Source organism: Callorhinus ursinus, unplaced genomic scaffold, assembly GCF_003265705.2.
Source record: "Callorhinus ursinus isolate GAN/ISIS: 27379988/994484 unplaced genomic scaffold, GSC_fseal_2.0 scaffold38, whole genome shotgun sequence".
NCBI lineage: Eukaryota > Metazoa > Chordata > Mammalia > Carnivora > Otariidae > Callorhinus > Callorhinus ursinus.
In genome coordinates, this window is record NW_027397100.1 from 12,266,525 (window position 1) to 12,286,333 (window position 19,809).

Sequence of the window (19,809 nt, forward strand, 5' to 3'; positions counted from 1 at the left end):
ATAAATAACACCTATAAACAAATAAGAAAAAATAATTTAATGGAAAATGAATGGAGGGGGTGCCTGGGTGGCTCAGTCGGTTGAGCGACTTCCTTCGGCTCCGATCATGATGCTGGTTCCAGGATTGAGTCTGGCATCAGCTCCCTGCTCAGCGGGGAGTCTGCTTCTCCCTCTGACCCTCTTCCCTCTCGTGCTCTCTATCTCTCATTACCTCTGTCTCTCAAATAAATAAATAAAATCTTAAAAAAATAACTAAATAAAAATAAAAATGTATTAAAATCTTTAAAAATAAATAAATTTAAAAAGAATAATAAAAAAATGAAAAATCTAAAAAAGAGAAAGAAATGCTTACTGATTTAAGTCTGGGAGAAAGCAAGGAAGAAGGGAAGATAATTAACTGCCTAAGATCATATACTGTAAATTGGTTGCCCAGCCAAAGAGGCTGCACAAAAATGTTTTGCCACTATGTTCGACCCAACAAGCATGAATTCATTCATCAAACATTTAGTGAGAAACTAGCCCCTAATTCAGTGGTTCTCAAAATCATTTGAAGCAAGAAACTGATTTAGAAACTCATACTCGGGGCGCCTGAGTGGCTCAGTCAGTTAAGCCATTAAGTGTCTGCCTTCGACTCAGGTCTTGATCTCAGGGTCCTGGGATCAAGCCCACATCCAGCTCTCTGCTCAGCGGGGAGCCTGCTTCTCCCTCTCTCTCTCTCTCTCTGTCAAATGAATAAATAAAATCTTTAAAAAAAAAAATAGAAACTCATACTCACAGACCCTGCTGATCAGGAACATCCCAGGCCTAGAACCACAAATGGGTTGCCCTCTGGAGGTGGAGGAAAAGAAAAATGCCTTCCACTGATTACTACCTTGCCTAATCAGACCTGTCTTACTTCTGTGGTCACATCTCCCATCACCCTCATGCTGACCAGACAGGCCCTCTTTTTTTTTTTTTTAAAGATTTATTTATTTGAGAGAGAGAGAGAATGAGAGAGAGAGAGCACGAGAGGGAAGAGGGTCAGAGGGAGAAGCAGACTCCCCGCCGAGCAGGGAGCCCGATGTGGGACTCGATCCCGGGACTCCAGGATCATGACCTGAGCCGAAGGCAGTTGCTTAACCAACTGAACCACCCAGGCGCCCCACACAGGTCCTCTTGAATCCCAATGTATGCCAGAGCTCTGGCCTCAACTCTCGGAGCCATGTTCTTCCTTCCACACAGTCACCCCCCACTTTACTCCTATATACTCTTCAGGTATCAGCTCATTGGGTACTTCCTCAGAGAAGCCCTCTCCAACCCTCGAGAGTTGTCAGAACTCCTTACATCCACTCCTGTAGTACCATGCACCTCTTCTTCATGGCATATAACCTTTTTGTCATTTGGCATTTATTTTCCCCACTTATGGATTACCATTCATCTTTCTCTGTAGGCCAGAAGCTCCAGAAAAGCTTTCTGGTTTTCACCACTGTATCTCCAGTGCCTGGGACAGAGTTGGTACTCCATAAACATCTGTTAAATAAGTAAGGGAAGTATTAAAGTAGAGGTAGACACAAGGGGCTATGGAAATGCAAATAACAGTCTTCATATATATATATATATTTTTTTAAAGATTTTATTTATTTATTCAGAAGAGACAGAGAGAGACAGGCAGAGGGAGAAGCAGGACTCGATTCCAGGCCCCTGGGATCATGACCTGAGCCGAAGGCAGACGCTTAATGACTGAGCCACCCAGGCGCCCTTTATATATATATATTTTAATATCTGAGGATAGTAGGGCGCCTGGGTGGCTCAGATGGTTAAGCATCTGCCTTGGGCTCAGGTCATGATCCCAGGGTCCTAGGATCGAGTCCCGCATCAGGCTCCCTGCTCCTTGGGAGCCTGCTTCTCCCTCTGCTTCTCTCTCTTTCTCTCTCCCTCTGTCTCTCATGAATAAATAAATAAAATCTTTAAAAAAAAAATCTGAGGATAGTATTTAGGCATCAGTTGTTTTTGTTTTATTTATTTACTCGCAGAGAGAGAGCACAAGCAGGGGGAGCAGCAGAGGGAGAGGAAGAAGCAGGCTCCCTGCTGAGCAGGGAGCCCAATGCAGGGCTCAATCCCAGGACCCTGGGACCATAACCTGAGCCGAAAGCAGACGCTTAACGACTGAGCCACCCAGGCTCCTGGTTATATGATTTTTTTTTAAGATTTTTTATTTATTTATTTGTCAGAGAGAGAAAGCACAAGCAGGGGGACTGCCAGGCAGAGGGAAAAGCAGGTTCCCTGCTGAGCAAACAGCCTGATGTGGGACTTGATCCCAGGGCCCTGGGATCATGACCTGAGCCAAAGGCAGACGCTTAACCAATTGAGCCACTTAGGCATCCCATGATAGTTATATGATTGTATGCATTTGTCAAAACTCAAAGAACTGGACAATTTCAAAGTTCCAAGTTATTTTATGTAAATTTTTCTAAAGCAAATTCAAAGGTGAAAAATTGAGGGGTGCCTGGCTGACTTAGTAGAGTACACAACTCGATCTCTGGGTCATAAGTCTGAGCCCCATATTGGGCCAAGAGTTTATTTAAAAATAAATAAATAAAATCTTTAAAAATAAATAAATAAACAAAAATTTAAAAAACAAAATTGAAAACTTGAAGTATAATATGTATATATGGCAAGATGCACACATCTCAAACATACAGTTCAAAGAATTGTTTCAGGCTTAACACCTACAACTACCACTTACATCATTTTCCACCACATTAGAAGGCTCCCTGATATCCCTTTCCAGTCAATACCCTATCCAAAGGTTACCTACTACTATTCTGACTTCTATCACTATACAATTGGTTTTTGTTTAACAGCTTTATTGAGATATGACTCATATACCACACATGCGCCCATTTAAAGGATATAGTTCGGTGGTTTATAGCATACTCACAGAGCTGTGCAACCAGCACCAGAATCTAACTTTAGAACATTGTTATCACCCCAAAAAGAACCCCCATGCTCATTGGCAGTCACTCTCCATTCTGTCCTTCCCCAGCTGTTATAATTGCTTTTTAATTTTTTCTAAGCTTATTTATTTATTTTTAGTAATCCCTACACCCAATGTGGGGCTCAAACCCACAACCCCAAGATCAAGAGTCCTACGCTCTACCTATTAAGTCAGCCAGGTGCGCGCACGCACACACACACACCCCATTGCTTTTTTAAAAACTTTATTGACACAGACCTGTACCCCTGAAACAAATAATACATTATATGTTAATAAAAAAAAAACTTTATTGAGGGGCGCCTGGCTGGCTCAGTCCATAGAGCATGTGACTCATGATCTCAGGGTCGTGAATTCCAGCCCCAGGTTGGTTGTAGAACCTACTTTAAAAAAAGAAAAAGGGCCACCTGGGTGGCTCAGTCGTTGGCCATCTGCCTTTGGCTCAGGTCATGATCCCACGGTCCTGTAATCGAGCCCCACATCAGGCTCCCTGCTCCGTGGGAAGCCTGCTTCTCCCTCTCCCACTCCCCCTGCTTGTGTTCCCTCTCTCTCTGTCTGTCAAAAAATTAAAAAAGTCTTAGAAAAAGAAAAAAGAAACTAGAAACTTTATTGAGGTGTACCATTTATATACAAGGAACCACAGTGATTTAAAGGGCTCAATTTGATGAAATTTGACAGTTGTCTATACCTGTGAAATCACCAGCTCTGTTAAGACAAAGAACATTTCTATCACCCCTATAATATTTCTCGTGTTCCTTTGTAATCCATCCTTCCATCCTCACCTGGACCCAGGGAACCACTGACCTACTTCTTTCTCTCTCTCTCTTTTTTTTTTAGATTTTATTTGTTTATTTCAGAGAGAGCTAGAGAAAGAGCATGAGCAGGGGGAGGGGCAGAGGGAGAGAAAGAATTTCAAGCAGTCTCTGTGCTGAGCCTGGAGCCTGTTCTGGGGCTTGATCTTAGGATCCTGAGATCATGACCTGAGTGGAAATCAAGAGTTGGGCCCTTAACCTACTGAGCCACCCAGGCACTCCTTTCTATCACTATGCATTGGTTTGCATTTTCTAGAATTGCATGTAAATGGACTTACACAGCATGCACTCTTCCTTTTTTTTTTTTAAGATGTCATTTATTTATTTGACCGAACCAGAGAGCACAAATGTGGGGGGGGGGCGGTGCAGAATGGCAGAGGGAGAAGGAGAAGCAGGAACCCCACCAAGCAGGTAGCCCTATGTGGGGATCCATCCCAGGACCCTGGGATCATGACCTGAGCTGAAGGCAGACACTTAACTGACTGAGCCATCCAGGTGCCCTAGCATGTACTCTCTTATCTGGCTTCTTTCATCTGGCATAATGATTTTGAAATTCATCTGTGTTGTATCCATCAATAGTTTGCCTAGCTTCCTTTTTATTGCCAGGTAGTATTCCATTGTTTGGATATACCACATTCCACTGTTTTTGAAAATAAATCTTTCTTCCTGAAGACCTGGGCAGCCCTGGCTTCAACCCTGTAACTTTTTCAAGTTCTGTTTGGTTTCAGACGTAGAGAAAATAAATTAGTCTCCACAGGTTCACTACCTTTTCTTTTCTTCATCATTCTTGCTTAAGAAATGGTGGTGGTGGTGGTGTGTGTGTGTTGAAGGTGGGGAAGAGAGGCCCTCTGAAAATAGATCAGTGCCACGGAGCATCAGCCTGTGGTTGATTGGTTTCCTAAGGCCTAGAGGCTCAGGGACACTAACACTGAAGGGGCAGAGTCAGGCCTGGGTGCCTTATAAACTTAATTTGAGGGCGCCTGGGTGGCTCAGTTGGTTGAGCGACTGCCTTCGGCTCAGGTCATGATCCTGGAGTCCCGGGATCGAGTCCCGCATCGGGCTCCCTGCTCAGCAGGGAGTCTGCTTCTCCCTCTGACCCTCTTCCCTCTCGTGCTATCTCTCATTCTCTCTCTCTCAAATAAATAAATAAAATCTTTTAAAAAAATAAATAAATAAATAAATAAATAAATAAATAAATAAATAAATAAACTTAATTTGATTTTACCTTTACAGCAGCTCCATTTTCTAGCCAAAGGATCTGAGGCTCAAAGAAGTTAAGAGACTTACCAAGAAATTTGCCTGAATCAGAAGCTTAGTCTCAGGTGACAAAATTTAATTCTGACATTCTTGGGGCACCTTGGCCGGCTCAGTTGGTGGAGCATGCGAGTCTTGATCTCAGGGTTGTGAGTCTGAGCCCCACGTTAGGTGTAGAGATTAGTTTAAAAAAAAAAAAAAGCTAAAATTAAAAAATAAAGAGGGCACCTGGGTGGCGCAGTCGGTTAAGTGTCTGCGTTCTGCTCAGGTCATGATCCCAGGGTCCTGGAATTGAGCCCCACATTGGGCTCCTTGCTCAGCAGGGAGCCTGCTTCTCCCTTTGCCCTCTCCCCCTGCCCCTCGCACCCCCCAGCGTGCTCCCACTATCTCAAATAAATAAATAAAATCTTTATTTTTTTTAAGATTTTTATTTATTTGAGAGACAGGAGAGGGGGAACACAGGCAGGGGGAGTGGGAGAGGGAGAAGCAGGCTTCCCGCAGAGCAGGGAGCCCAATGCGGGGCTCGATCCCAGGACATGACCTGAGCCAAAGGCAGACGCTTAACGCTGAGCCACCCAGGCGCCCCAAATAAAATCTTTAAAAGAAACAAAAAAGAATTCTAACATTCTCTTGCAACCTTTTATTATTTTTTAAAATATTTTATTTATTTATTTATTTGACAGAGAGAAAGAGGAGGGAGAGAGAGGAAGAGAACAAGCAGGGGGAGCGGCAGGCAGAGGCAGAGGGAGAAGTAGGAACCCCACTGAGCAGGGAGCCTGATGCGGGGCTCGATCCCAGGACCCTGGGATTATGACCTGAGCCAAAGGCAGATGCCCAACCAACTGAGCCACCCAAGCGTTCCTTGCGACCTTTGAAAGGAATTATAGAGGTGTTAGACCTGAGAAATTACTCATGGCCCTGGCTGTTTCTTGTCCAAACCTAGTGATTGTTTTTCTTTAGTGACTAAGAGGATAAAGATGGGTGGCAGGGAGAAATGCATGCTGCCTGCCATCTGCACTGACCAAGCCCCTTCTGCTAATGTATAATAAACACAAGGCCTGGCCAGATGACAGGCAGTGAGAGGAGGCGATTTAAAGGTGTATGATCCTTGTTGGATAAACAGGAGCCTGTAATGTCCATGGCACTTTAGAAAGCCTATCTGTGCACTAGAGAACTTTTTGGCATGGCTGAGGCTTTTCTAGTAAGATGTTTTCTCCATAAGAGGCTGAAATGTCCTAGAGCCCCCAGAGGGAAAGATGAATAAGCTGTTATATTAAAATGCAGTATTATTTATGATTGCAAGAGGAAGGTGAGGATACTCATGGTGAGGAGTTTGTGTGCTGTACACCAAGATTAGGAAGAAAATGAAAATCAGGGCTCAGTGAAGCATCTGTGTTCGGCTCAGGTCATGGGTCCTGAGATGGATCCCCAAGTCTGTGGGGCTGCCTGCTCAGCAGGAAACCTGCTTCTCTGTCTCTCTCTGCCCCTCCCCCTGGCTCTTGCTCTCTCTTGCATGCTCTCTCTCTCTCAAATAAATAAAATCTTTTTTTTTAAGATTTTATTTATTTATTTGACAGAGAGAGACACACAGAGAGAGGGAACACAAGCAGGGGGAGTGGGAGAGGGAGAAGCAGGCTCTTCGCTGAGCAGGGAGCCCGATGGTGGGGCTCGATCCCAGGACCCTGGGATCATGACCTGAGCCGAAAGGCAGATGCTTAACGACTGAGCCACCCAGGCGCCCCTGAATAAAATCTTTTTAAAGATTTTATTTGTTTATTTAAGAGAGACAGAGATAGCGACAGAGATCGCGAGGGAGAGCAGGAGCAGGGAAGAGAAGGGGAAGCAGGCTCCCAGATGAGCAGGAAGCCCCATACTGGACTCCATGCCAGGACACTGGGATTATGACCTGAGAACCGAAGGCAGACGCTTAACTGACTGTGCCCCCCAGGTGCCTGGGTGGCTCAGTGGATTAAGTGCCTGCCTTCAGCTCAGGTCATGATCCCAGAGTCCCAGGTTCGAGTCCCACATCAGTCCTGCATCAGGCTCCCAGTTCGCCGGGCAGTCTGCTTCTCCCTCTAACCCTTCCCCTCTTGTGCTTTCTCGCCCTCTCTCACTTAAATAAAATCTTTAAAAAAACATTTTAAAAAATTTTTAAAAGAAAATGTAGGGCGCCTGGGTGGCTCAGTTGGTTAAGCGACTGCCTTCGGCTCAGGTCATGGTCCTGGAGTCCAGGGATCGAGTCCCACATCGGGTTCCCTGCTCGGCAGGGAGTCTGCTTCTCCCTCTGACCCTCTTCCCTCTCGTGCTCTCTATCTCTCATTCTCTCTCTCTCAAATAAATAAATAAAATCTTTAAAAAAAGAAAATGTAAATCACTCTTAGTTCTTAACACAGAAATAAATGCTCTCATCATTTTACTAGACAGCCTCAATTTCTTTCCATTCATGAGTATTCATGCATAATTGACATCATGCTCTTAATGTATTTCTACATCCTGCCTTTTTTTGCTATTATATACACAGCGTTTCTCCTTGTCACTAAAAATTATTCATCAATGTCACATCACTTTAGTGGATAGTCACATAATAGTTTACTTTCGGTAGGATCCGATTGGTATAATCATTAGCGCTGCTCCTTTTTAATTTTTTGTGTATCATAAATAATGCCTTGCTGAACACCACTGTGTATCAGTTTTTCCTATTTTCTTTTTTTTTTTCAGTTGTTATTTATTTAGGGGTACCTGGGTGGCTCAGTCGGTTAAGTGACTACCTTCAGCTCGGGTCATGATCCCAGAGTCTGGGATCGAGCCCCGCATCAGGCTCCCCGCTTGGCGGGAAGCCTGCTTCTCCCTCTCCCACTTGTGATCTCTCTCTCTCTCTCTCTCTCTCTTTGCCAATTAAATAAATAAAATCTTAAAAAAAAAAAAGGTGTTATTTATTTGACAGAGAGAGACACACACAGAGAGGGAGCACAAGCAGGGGGAGTGGGAGAGGGTTGCAGGCTTCCCGCGGAGCAGGGAGCCCGACGCGGGGCTTGATCCCACGACCCTGGGATCATGGCCTGAGTCAAAAGCAGAGGCTTAAGGACTGAGCCACCCAGGTGCCCCCCAAGGCAGACACTTAAGGACTGAGCCACTCAGGCGTTCCTAAATAAAATCTTTATTAAGGGCACCTGGGTGGCTTAGCTGGTTAAGTGACTGCCTTCAGCTCAGGTCATGATCCTGGTGTTCCAGGATTGAGTCCCACATCAGGCTCCCTGTTCAGCAGGGAGTCTGCTTCTCCCTCTGACCCTCTCTCCTCTCATGCTCTCTCTCACTCTCTCTCTCTTAAATAAATAAAAATCTAAAAAAATAAAATAAATAAAATAAAATCTTTATTAAAAAAAAAGTCCTGCCTGACTGTTGTCATGTTCCTCCACATCCGTTCATTTCTTCAGGTACCATGGTCCTGCCAGACAATACAGGGTCCCGTGTACTGAACACAGACCCCATAAACTACTCTGGAGCACAGTTTTTTTTTTTTTTTTTTTTAAAGATTTTATTTATTTATTCATGAGAGACAGAGGGGGGGAGAGAGAAAGAGAGAGAGAAGCAGAGGGAGAAGCAGGCTCCCAAGGAGCAGGGAGCCCGATGCGGGACTCGATCCCAGGACCTCGGGATCATGACCTGAGCCGAAGGCAGACGCTCAACCATCTGAGCCACCCAGGCGCCCTGGAGCACAGTTTTAAACCCTCCATATAGGCTGTGAACGCTTCAGGGGCAGGGATCTTTTCTTGTTTATGTCTGGTCCTTGGGCCCTGGATGGTGTTTGATGAGAAAGTGCCAAGGACAGTGCCATCTAGTCCATAGATGTTGGACTAGGACTCACATTGTGTCACTCCCTACCCAAAACGCTCATGAACTCTCCTACTCTTGTGGCAGGAGTATAAGTGGTACAACCACTTAGGAAAACCTTGTCTACGAAAGCTAAACACATGCCTGTCCTATCATGCAGCATTTTCACTTGTAGGTAGATACCAGACAGGAATGCTTATGTGTGTATGTGAGAAGACATGTACACACCCATAGGAGCATTATTTACCAGAGCCCAAACAAGAAAGTACCCAAGTGTTTGTCAACAGGAGAATAAATCAACTGTGATACATTCACACAATGGAATACTACATAGCAATGACAGTGAATAAACCATTGCTATACAGACAACAGAAATGAATCTCACATAGTGTTGAGTTAAAGAAGACAGACGCAAAAAAAAGTATATACTGTATGATTCCATTTACATATAAAATTTGAAAAACAAGTAACACTAATTTGCGCTGTTGGGCACCTGGGTGGCTCAGTTGGTTGGGTGACTGCTTTCAGCTCGGGTCATGGTCCTGGAGTCCCGGGATCGAGTCCCGCATTGGGCTCCCTGCTCGGTGGGGAGTCGGCTTCTCCCTCTGACCCTCTTCCCTCTCGTGCTCTCTATCTCTCATTCTCTCTCTCTCAAATAAATAAATAAAATCTTTTTTTTTTAAAGATTTTTATTTATTTTTTGAGAGAGAGAGAGGATGGTAGAGAGAGAGAATGAGAAGGAGGAAGGTCAGAGGGAGAAGCAGACTCCCCGCCGAGCAGGGAGCCCGATGCGGGACTCGATCCCGGGACTCCAGGATCATGACCTGAGCTGAAGGCAGTCGCTTAACCAACTGAGCCACCCAGGCACCCAATAAATAAAATCTTTAAAAAAAAAATTTGCGCTGTTAGAAATCGGGACAGTGGTGGCCCTTAGGATCAGGGAAGGATAGTGACTCAGCGGCATATCAGGGGCTGGTGATTATTCTTATTCTTGATCTGGGTGCTCACCTTCATGGAGGTGTGTTCAGCTTGAGAAAATGCACACTTAAGATTTGTGTTATATGGGACGCCTGGGTGGTTCAGTTGGTTAAGCCCTGCCTTAGGCTCAGGTCATGATCCCAGGGTCCTGGGATTGAGTCCCACATTGGGCTCCTTGCTCGGCGGGGAGCCTGCTTCTCCCTCTGCCTGCCTCTCCCCCTGCTTGTGTTCTGTCTCTCTCTCTGACAAATAAATAAATAAATAAATCTTAAAAAAAAAAAAAGATTTGTGTTCTATAGGTTTTTCCTCAATCAAAAATCAAAACCAAAACCAAAAGAAAACACTTCCAAGACTCCTCACTGTCCTATATTGCCTGGCCCCTACCTATCTCTTATAGCTCCCCCAGACCTCTCACGTCTTCTTGACCTGTTCCTGGCACAGAGCTTTCCATACCTTCAGCCACACTACCTTTTCTTCTGGGTGGGGAGGCTGGGCTGCCACTTGGAGATCAGAGAAGATACATCACAACCTGGGCAAGGGAACGTATATGAAAGATTTCAAGTACTCCTTAGAGGGCTCTGATTTCCTTTTTTTTTCCTTTAAACAATTGGCCACAAGCCACACTAAAAGAGAAGAGAAATCCAGAGATTTAGAGTCTCCTCTGAGACTGTGTAAGAGACTCATCTATTGAGAGTCGCCCACTCATAGAGCAGAGGGTCTCAGATGTCATGCTTATGCAACTGAACACCCTGGGGCACTCAGAATTCAGTCCGCTTCAGCTCCTTAACTGTCAATTCTGATTGTATGTGGGGGAGTAGTACAAGAGACAAGCTTTAAGTCTTACTAATTTGGGGCCAATCAGTGCTTCTGAGCCTCATTTCCCCATCTGCAAAGTCAGATAACAGTGCCTGCCTTAGGGGCCACGGGGATTCAATGAGATAACCATATTAGGTGCTAAGTGTGGTTTCTAGCACAAGGGTTGAGCTTCCTTCCTTTACTGAGCACCCACTATGTGCAGAGTACTGAGACTATAACAGTGAACAAGATAGCCAAAATCCCTGCCCGATGGAGCCACCGTTCTTGTGAGGGGACAGAGACAATGGGCTGACAGTGAGCAAGTAAATAAATACTATGATAGGTGCCCTGAGGAGAAATAAAACAAGACAAAGGCGTGGGGGCCCAGCGAGTCCTGTTTTATATAAGGTGGAAAAGAAAGCCTTCTCTGAAAAGGGTATTTCCATTCCTAAGACCTTAAGGTAAGAAGAAAGAAAAAGTTACTAGAAGCTGTGTGCGTTAAAGAGTGGCTCCTGGTGGAGGGTACAGGAGCAAAAGCCCTGAGGCAGGTGTGTGCATGGCACAGAAAGGACACCAGTATGTGGCTGGGGGGTCCAGGGCCAGATAAATGGGGCCCAGCAGGCCGCAGTAAGGAAAGTTCCGAGAGGGAGACAATGATGGCTCAGACCAAGGTGACAGCAGGCCCATGGTGAGCAGGGGTTGGATTCAAGAATGACTGATTAAGATTAAAATAAATTTTTTTTAAGATTTTATTTATTTATTTGACAAAGATAGAGCACAAGTAGGCAGAGAGGCAGGCAGAGGGAGAGGGAGAAGCAGGCTCTCCGCCGAGCAGGGAGCACTATGCGGGACTCGGTCCCGGGACTCCAGGATCATGACCTGAGCCGAAGGCAGTCGCTTAACCAACTGAGCTACCCAGGCACCCGATTAAAACATTTTTAAAAAGATTTATTTGAGAGAGACGAGTGAGAAAGAGAGAGCACTAGCAGGGGGAGGGCAGAGGAAGAGGGAGAAGCTGACTCCCTTGCTGAGCAAGAGCCTGATATGGGACTTGATCCCTGGACCCTGAGATCATGACCTGAGCCAAAGGCAAACACTTAACTGCCTGAGCCACCCAGCCCCCCCTCCAGTTTTTAAAATAATCTCTACACCCATCGTGGGGCTCAAATTCACACTCCTGAGATCAAGAGTTGCACGCTCCACCAACTGAGCCAGCCAGGCGCCCCTCAAGATATATTTTGAAGGTGGAGCCAATAGGATTTGCTGATGGCTCCTTTGTAGGGTATGGGAAAGAGAAGGGTAAGGGATATTTTAAGATTTCGGGTCAGAGCACTGGAAGGATGGGGCAGCCATCCCCTGAGGTGGAGACAGCTGTGGGCTGAACAGACACATCTTGGAGGCAAAAGCAAGGATTCTGGTCCCAGGACGTTAACTTTGGGATGCCAGTAGGCAGTCACATGGAGGTATACATGTCTTGCTGGGGTTGTTAAACTCCCGTCAGTGAGGTGGGACCACAGCGGATGCATATTATTTGAAATAGCCTGAATGTGACCTATTTATGCCTTTCAGCCTCTGGTGCAGCTGAGCCTTGGCATTGAGAGGCTACTAATCCTCTCCTCCCCTCCACTCTGGGCCTCCCATCTGGTGCACCTTCCCCAGGTGTCAGCTGCGCTGGAAACTGCTCATCCCAGGCTCAGACATGTTGTGTGACCTTACACCGCCTATGGGAGGCGGTGGGGACGGGACCTGAAACTCCCAGTGTCTCCCCTCCCTCAACAGCATCCGGGCCCAAAGAGGCTCCTGCCTGTGGCTAGGGCAGAATTGGGTGCAGCTGTTTGCTTTACAATGCAGATGATCGCACCCACCCCCTCGGTGCTCCAGGGCACAGCTCCACACCTGTTCTCCACCCTCCTACCCAGGTGCAGAGAACAAAAGAACACCCACTCACCAAGGTCATTACCTTGAAGGGGGCGGGGAGAAAGACTGCAATAGGGAGATCCCTCTTTGGGAAAGGGAGAAAAGCTCTGGGGAATGAGAAGCTTTGCATCAACCCAGTTTAACACAAATTTCTTCCGTAATGAGAATGTTCTGTATCTGTGCCGCAAGGTATGACAGCCATCAGAAAATGTGGCTATAGGGGCGCCTGGGTGGCTCAGTCGTTAAGTGTCTGCCTTCGGCTCGGGTCATGGTCCCAGGGTCCTGGGCTCGAGCCCCGCATTGGGCTCCCTGCTCAGCAGGAAGCCTGCTTCTCCCTCTCCCACTCCCCTGGTTTGTGTTCCCTCTCTCGCTGTGTCTTTCTCTGTCAAATAAATAAATAAAACCTTTGAAAAAAAAAAAAGAAAAGAAAAGTGGCTATAGAGCACTTGAAGTGTGGCTGGTGTGACCTAGGATTTAAAGTTCTGATTTAGGGGCGCCTGGGTGGCTCAGTTGGCTAAGCGACTGCCTTCGGCTCAGGTCATGATCCTTGAGTCCCGGGATCGAGTCCCACATCGGGCTCCCTGCTCAGCAGGGAGTCTGCTTCTCCCTCTGACCCTCTTCCCTCTTGTGCTCTCTCTCTCTCAAATAAATAAAATCTTAAAAAAAATAAAGTTCTGATTTAATTTAAAATTTAAATAGCCACTTGTGCCTAGTGATTGCCTTATTGGCCAGCACAGGTTTAACAGTTGGCTCTGGAGGACATCAGGGTGATAATATGTTTAAGTAATAGCAAGTTAACATCTGTTGCGCACACACTTTATGCTAGGTTCGTTGCATACGTTCTCTTATTTACTCCCCTCTGCTACTCTGTAGGAAAGCTCACTTATTTTCCCCATTTTACAGATGAGGAAACTGAGGATCAGAGTGGCAAAATCATTTGGTCAATTTTCCAGAATAAGGAAGTGCTGAAGGCTGAAAGGGAACACCCAAAATCCCATTTTGAAAACCGGACTCAGATAAAATAAACCCAAAGACCCCTGCAGGCCTTGCAACTTCTAGCTCTCTACGAATGAATGGAGTGTGCAAATTGCTAAAGGAATGCAAATCAGCCTACAATTTGGGGGACAAAGCTCAGATCCTCTAGTCACACCCTGCATCTTTCTAAGCTGGGGGTGGGTGGGGGCGGAGGCTGAGTGACGAGGAGGGAGCTGGGAGGAAGGGGAATGCGGGGGGGAGGGGGGCAGCCAGCTGGTGCCGGAGACCCAGGACATCATCTGGCTGGCGGGCTGGCGAGTTCAGACAATGGGCGGGGGACCTGGTCAGAACCCTCCTCCCTCCACACCCGGTCCTATCCCCTACACTGGCCAGCTGCCATGGACACCTTCTCCTGTCTTGGGCAAGGCCTGGGGAGCAGGAGGCCGGGGAGGTCTATCTTGAATGACCTAGAGTGGAGGGAGGGGTGGGGGTGGGGGTGGAAAACAGGAAGTTGGGAGCTTCTTTGGAGGTCTCCAGGGTGCCAGACTTTTTGCCGGGGGCTTTGCAAACATCCGTGCACTTGCTCCTCCCACAGTCCCCCTGGTTTGAATAATAATGATTATTATTAACATTAACAGGGTAACCCAGCGGCTCAGCCCACCTGTCTGGAATGGAAGGTGTTATCTCAGTTAATCCTCAGGACCACCTAAGGAACCAAGGACTTTTATTCTCTCCCTTTTCCAAAGGAGGAGCCTGAGGTCCAGAGTGGGTAAGTGACTTGCCCAGCCTAGAAGACTTAAGAAACGTCCCCTCGGGGTGCCTGGGTGGCTCAGCTGGTTGAGCGTCTGCCTTTGGCTCAGGTCATGATCCCGGGGTCCTGGGATCGAGCCCCACATCGGGCTCCCTGCTCCGCGGGGAGCCTGCTTCTCCCTCTCCCACTCCCCCTGCTTGTGTTCCCTCTCTTGCTGTGTCTCTCTCTGTCAAATAAATAAAATCTTTAAAAAAAAAAAAAAAAAGAAAGAAACGTCCCCTCTTCGGCGACCCCCGCACGTCTGTGAACATGGCGCTGCGAGCGGTGCGGAGCGTGCGGGCTGCGGCCTGCAGTCTGCGCGTCGCCTCCGCGCGCGCCGCACCCTGCCTGCCGCGGCCCTGGGGGCTGAGGGCGGGCGCCGTCCGGACACTGCGCACGGGCTCCGCTCTGCTCTCCGTGCGTAAATTCACAGACAAACATGAACGGATAACAACAGAAAATGGTATTGGAACAGTGGGAATCAGCAATTTTGCACAGGAAGCTCTGGGAGATGTTGTTTACTGTAGTCTGCCTGAAGTTGGGACAAAACTGAACAAACAAGATGAGTTTGGTGCTTTGGAAAGTGTGAAAGCTGCTAGTGAACTCTATTCTCTATCAGGAGAAGTAACTGAAATTAATGAAGCTCTTGCAGAAAATCCAGGACTTGTCAACAAATCTTGTTATGAAAATGGTTGGCTGATCGAGATAGCACTCAGTGATCCTTCAGAACTGGATGAATGAATGAGTGAAGAAGCATATGAGAAATACATAAAATCTATTGAGGAGTGAAAATGGAACCCCTAAATAAACTAGTATGAAACAAAAAATCAACAACAACAACAACAACAACAAAAGTCCCCTCTTCACCCTAGTCTCCCACCCTTACTTTCAAGTTTTATTTTGGGTTTTTTTGCAAATTATAGCTCTCCCCTGCCCCACTGTTTTGTACTGTTTATGAAGTGATTACACCCTTTAACTATTGAGAAGAAGTAAGAATGTTTTTTGTGACGTGATACTTACATTAAGTTCAAATTTTAGGCCTGGAAGTGAAGGTTTTTTTGAATGCAGCCGATTTTATCATTTACCTACTTCTTATAACTAATTGCACAACAGCGGGCAGCCTATGTTACACTATCTGTCCATTTATAGGGAAGATTTGCCCACGCCTACCCTACCCCTGGCTCCAGAGGGAGGCTGGGGACCCAAACTCACAGCCCCCGCCCCCCGAGGGTCCTCCTCCCTCTGACATTCCCTGACCCTTGGCTACTATTGACCCTCCCTTTCCATCCTGCCAGCAGGAGTGTGTGATGGTGCTCATGCATTCATTCCGCAAACAGGTCTGGAGCACCTGCTATGTGCCAGGCACTGGTCTAGCCATAAGGGACAAAGCAGATGTGGTCCTTATCAGCCGTCACCCAGCACATCTCTAAATACAAACAGTGCAGAGTGCTGTGAGCAGGGTGTGTGGAAGTTGGAGGCCATTTGACAAGAGAGCCAAGTTAATCTGGCCATCAGGGAGAAATTCTTGAAAAAGGTAATGGTAACATTCAAGGTCTGAAAAATTAGGAGGGTTCCAAATTGTAGGTATCCCTTTTTAGTCTCCCTTCCCCATTTCAATTCCTTTTTCTCTCCTCGGAACCTAGATCTGGACTCAGATGAGACCTCAGACTTAGGGCATAGGGGCACAGCTAGAGAGAGAGGCACTCCCCTCTCCTTCCTGAGTTGAAGTATTGAGTCCAGGCAGAAGGTAGGTGGATAAGTTGGCAGTCACTCTTTTTAAAAATGATTGCATGGGGGCGCCTGGGTGGCTCAGATGGTTAAGCGTCTGCCTTCGGCTCAGGTCATGATCCCAGGGTCCTGGGATCGAGCCCCGCATCGGGCTCCCTGCTCCGCAGAAGCCTGCTTCTCCCTCTCCCACTCCCCCTGCTTGTGTTCCCTCTCTCGCTGTGTCTGTCAAATAAATAAAATCTTTAAAAAAAATAAATAAATAAATAAATAAATAAAAATGATTGCATGGTACCCTTATGTAGTACGTACAGCAGTTTATTCATTGTGTAACTGATTCATCTTTAAACACTGAGCAAATATTTATTGAACATCTACGGTATGCCAGGCACTGTTCTAGACCTTGGGGATACAGCAGTGAACAAGACAGAAAAAAAATTGCTGCCCTGGTGGAGCTTCTCACATTCTGGCACAGGAGGCAGTAAATAATGTATTGGGTATGTTAAGTGGTGACCACCATCATGGAGAAAAATAAAACAGGAGCAGGCGGTGGACAGACCCTTTGAAACAGGGAGGTAAGAGAAGACCTCCCTGAGAAGGTAACAGTCTGGGGGTGCCTGGGGGGCTCAGTCCGTTAAGCACCTGCCTTCAGCTCCGGTCATGATCCCAGCGTCCTGGGATCGAGTCCCGAATCGGGCTCCCCGCTCAGTGGGGAGCCTGCTTCTCCCTCTGCTTGTTTTTTCCCGTTTGTGCTCTCCCTCTCTCTCTGACAAATAAATTAGAAGAAGAAGAAGAAGGAGGTAACAGTTTGAGCAGAGAGCTGAGGATATGTGTGGGTGTCTGGGGGGAAGCATATGCATTGATGGAATGCTAAGAAGCCATGAAATTCGAATCAATAGCATTCTCAAGTCATGAAACTCTAAGTGATCGAATTCTGGGGCCATGGAATACTAATCAATACTTCTCTGGGTGCCATAAAATTCTAATCAATAGAATTCTCTGGTTGTGAAATTCTAACTAATAAAACTCTGAAGCCATGAAATTCTAATCAATCAGGAAACCTCTCTGGGGCGCCTGGCTAGCTCTGTCAGTAGAGCATGTGGCTCATGGGCCCAGGGTAGAGAGTTCAAGCCCCACATTGGGCGCAGGGCTTACTTAAAAATCAATCAGTCAATCAGGAAACCTACATGTGAAAGCAGGCGGGGAGCAAAAATCTCAGGGACCAGTGAGAGTTAACTAGGTGAAGGGAGGAATAATGCCTAGGAGGAGAGTACAAATAGTATGTACAATGGTCCTGTGGCAGGAGGGTAGAGAGGTTGGGAGCTGGAACCTGCCCCCTACCCAGCCATTCAACTGGTGAGACAAACTGTTGCAGAAGGATCTGTTTCTCTACCTTGAGCCATGACACCAGAGTTTCAGCAGAAGAGAAGCTGGTAAAAATAATATGCCTTGGGGCACCTGGGTGGCTCAGTAGGTTAAGTGTCCTATGACTCTTGATTTTGGCTCAGGTCATGATCTGGGGTTCCTGGGATCAAGCCCTGCATCGAGCTCCCTGCTCAGAGGGGAATCTGCTTGTCTCCCTCACCCCCTTGTTTCCCCCCATCCCCACTTGCTTGCTCACTCTCTCTCTTTCAAATAGGTGAATACATCTTTAAAAAATAATAATAATAATATGCACAGAGGCACATCAGGGCTAGTCAGGCCCCAATTCCAGGTCTCCTTCCAATCAGGCCTATAGCCTATGTAGTTCTCTTCCTACTGCATGGAATGAGAGGACTCTGGAGTGACCGAATCTGGGCCTCAGTCCTACCTTTTGCCCTTATGAATATTAGCTATAAGATGGTATTGCCCAAAGGGTGCCTGGGTGGCTCAGTCGTTAAGCGTCTGCCTTGGGCTCAGGTCCTGATCTCGGGGTCCTGGGATCGAGCCCCACATCGGGCTCCCTGCTCCCCGGGAAGCCTGCCTCTCCCTTTCTTGCTCCCCACGCTTGTGTTCCCTCTCTCGCTGTGTCTCTCTCTGTCAAGTGAATAAATAAAATCTTTAAAAAAAAAAGGGGGGGTGCCTGGGTGGCTCAGTCGGTTGGGCGACTGCCTTTGGCTCAGGTCATGATCCCAGAATCCTGGGATCGAGCCCCGCATCAGGCTCCCTGCTCAGCGGAAAGCCTGCTTCTCCCTTTCCCTCTGCCTGCCCCTCTGCCTATCTGTGCTCTCTGCCTCTCTGTCAAATAAATAAAAAATACCTTAAAAAAAAAAAAGATGGTATTGCCCAAGACTGCTTCTCCCACCCCCCACATTTATTATTCACTGCTCCATCAGTATCATTATTAATAATAGCAATGGCTACTACTGTCTGTGTCAACCATGAAACCAAGTGATCTATAATCATTGCTGCTCAGAGTATGGTTCCTGGATAGTGTTTTTCCAAAACCATCACCATAAAATATGTAAGAAATGAAAAGTGTTTAGAAACTTCTACGATAATTTGACATTGCTGGGACATCCAGGCACGTGACTATTTTTCCAACATTTCATTTTCCACGTATTGTACAAAAAGTATCAGTCCACAGTGAATTGGAAACAGTAAACTGGTCCCTTATCACAGATGGTAGGAGAAGCTCATTTTATCCGTGTTATCCCTTTAAAACTCACAACAAGCCTTGTGCAGCTGGTACTTTTTTTTTTTAAGATTTTTATTTATTTATTGGTTGGAGAGAGAGAGAGCCAAGCAGGGGTAGCGGCAGGCAGAGGGAGAAGCAGACTCTCTGCCGAGCAAGGAGCCTGATGCGGGACTCGATATCAGGACCCTGGGATCATGAAAAGAGCCAAAGCCAGACGCTTAACCAACCAACTGAGCCACCCAGGCGTCCCTGCAGCTGGAACTTTTATTATTTCCACTTTCTGGTTGAAGGAACTGAAGCTCAGGGAAGTTGCATGAACATATTGCCCAAAGCAAGTGGCAAGGAGAGGCTTCTAGGTCTGTCAGAAACAGGAGGCTTAACTCTTGGGCACACCTCCCTGCTCCCTCACCACCTCCACCTCTCAGCCCCCACCTGCCAACTGGGTTCCATAACCCATTTACTTTAACTCAACAGATACCTACCTCTTCCTCCCCTGACTCCTAATGAATGGTGGTTCCAGCCCAAATACCTGCCCTGCTCCTTTCCCTGCTGCTCCACCTTTCAGTGTCTTCTCTTGCCACCATCTAGATGAGCACTCTCCAACAGAAGTCTCTGAGACTATGGGGACATTCTGTATTTGTTTGTCTGGTATGGCAGGCATTGGTTGCATGTGGACGTTGAGCCCTTGAAAGGTGGTTAATGTGACGGGAACAAATTGTTAAGTGTCGTTATAAATAACCACATGTGGCTGATGGCTATTGTATTGGATCATGCAGATCTAGAGAGGAAAAAGTGCAAACCCCACACAGCACTCAGGGCCTTTGGTTTTGGATCAGGAACTTGCTGACTGACCTCTGGGGTAATAGTCACAAAGAGAGGGCTTTGAAGTCTAATAGATCTGGATGCAAATCTGTGTCTGCAAGCTGTGTGGCACTGGGTAAGTTACTTAACCTCTCTGTGCCTTCAAGTCCTCATCTCTGATATGGGACTAAGAATTCCTACCTCCTAGGCTTAATTAGATTTTACTTACAGTCCTTAGGATACTGCTTCCACTGCATACCAAATTGTGCTGCTTATAGACAGCAAGATGGAGTCACTCATGTCAAGCAGTCTCTCATGCCAAGGAGTGACGTAATGAATC

The 19,809-nt window shown here is 46.7% G+C and overlaps 1 protein-coding gene across 1 annotated transcript; it reads left to right on the plus strand.

Moving 5' to 3' along the window:
• Positions 1 to 14,592: 14,592 nt before the first annotated feature.
• Positions 14,593 to 15,284, plus strand: LOC112827909 (glycine cleavage system H protein, mitochondrial-like). The gene has a single exon (XM_025876753.2). It carries the CDS (start codon positions 14,597 to 14,599, stop codon positions 15,065 to 15,067), a length of 471 nt encoding a protein of 156 aa, XP_025732538.1. The 5' UTR covers positions 14,593 to 14,596; the 3' UTR covers positions 15,068 to 15,284.
• Positions 15,285 to 19,809: the final 4,525 nt, after the last annotated feature.

What these genes read in the sequence shown, in the direction of transcription:
- LOC112827909 (XM_025876753.2), top strand. Translation starts at nt 14,597, where the DNA reads ATGGCGCTGCGAGCGGTGCGGAGCGTGCGGGCTGCGGCCTGCAGTCTG.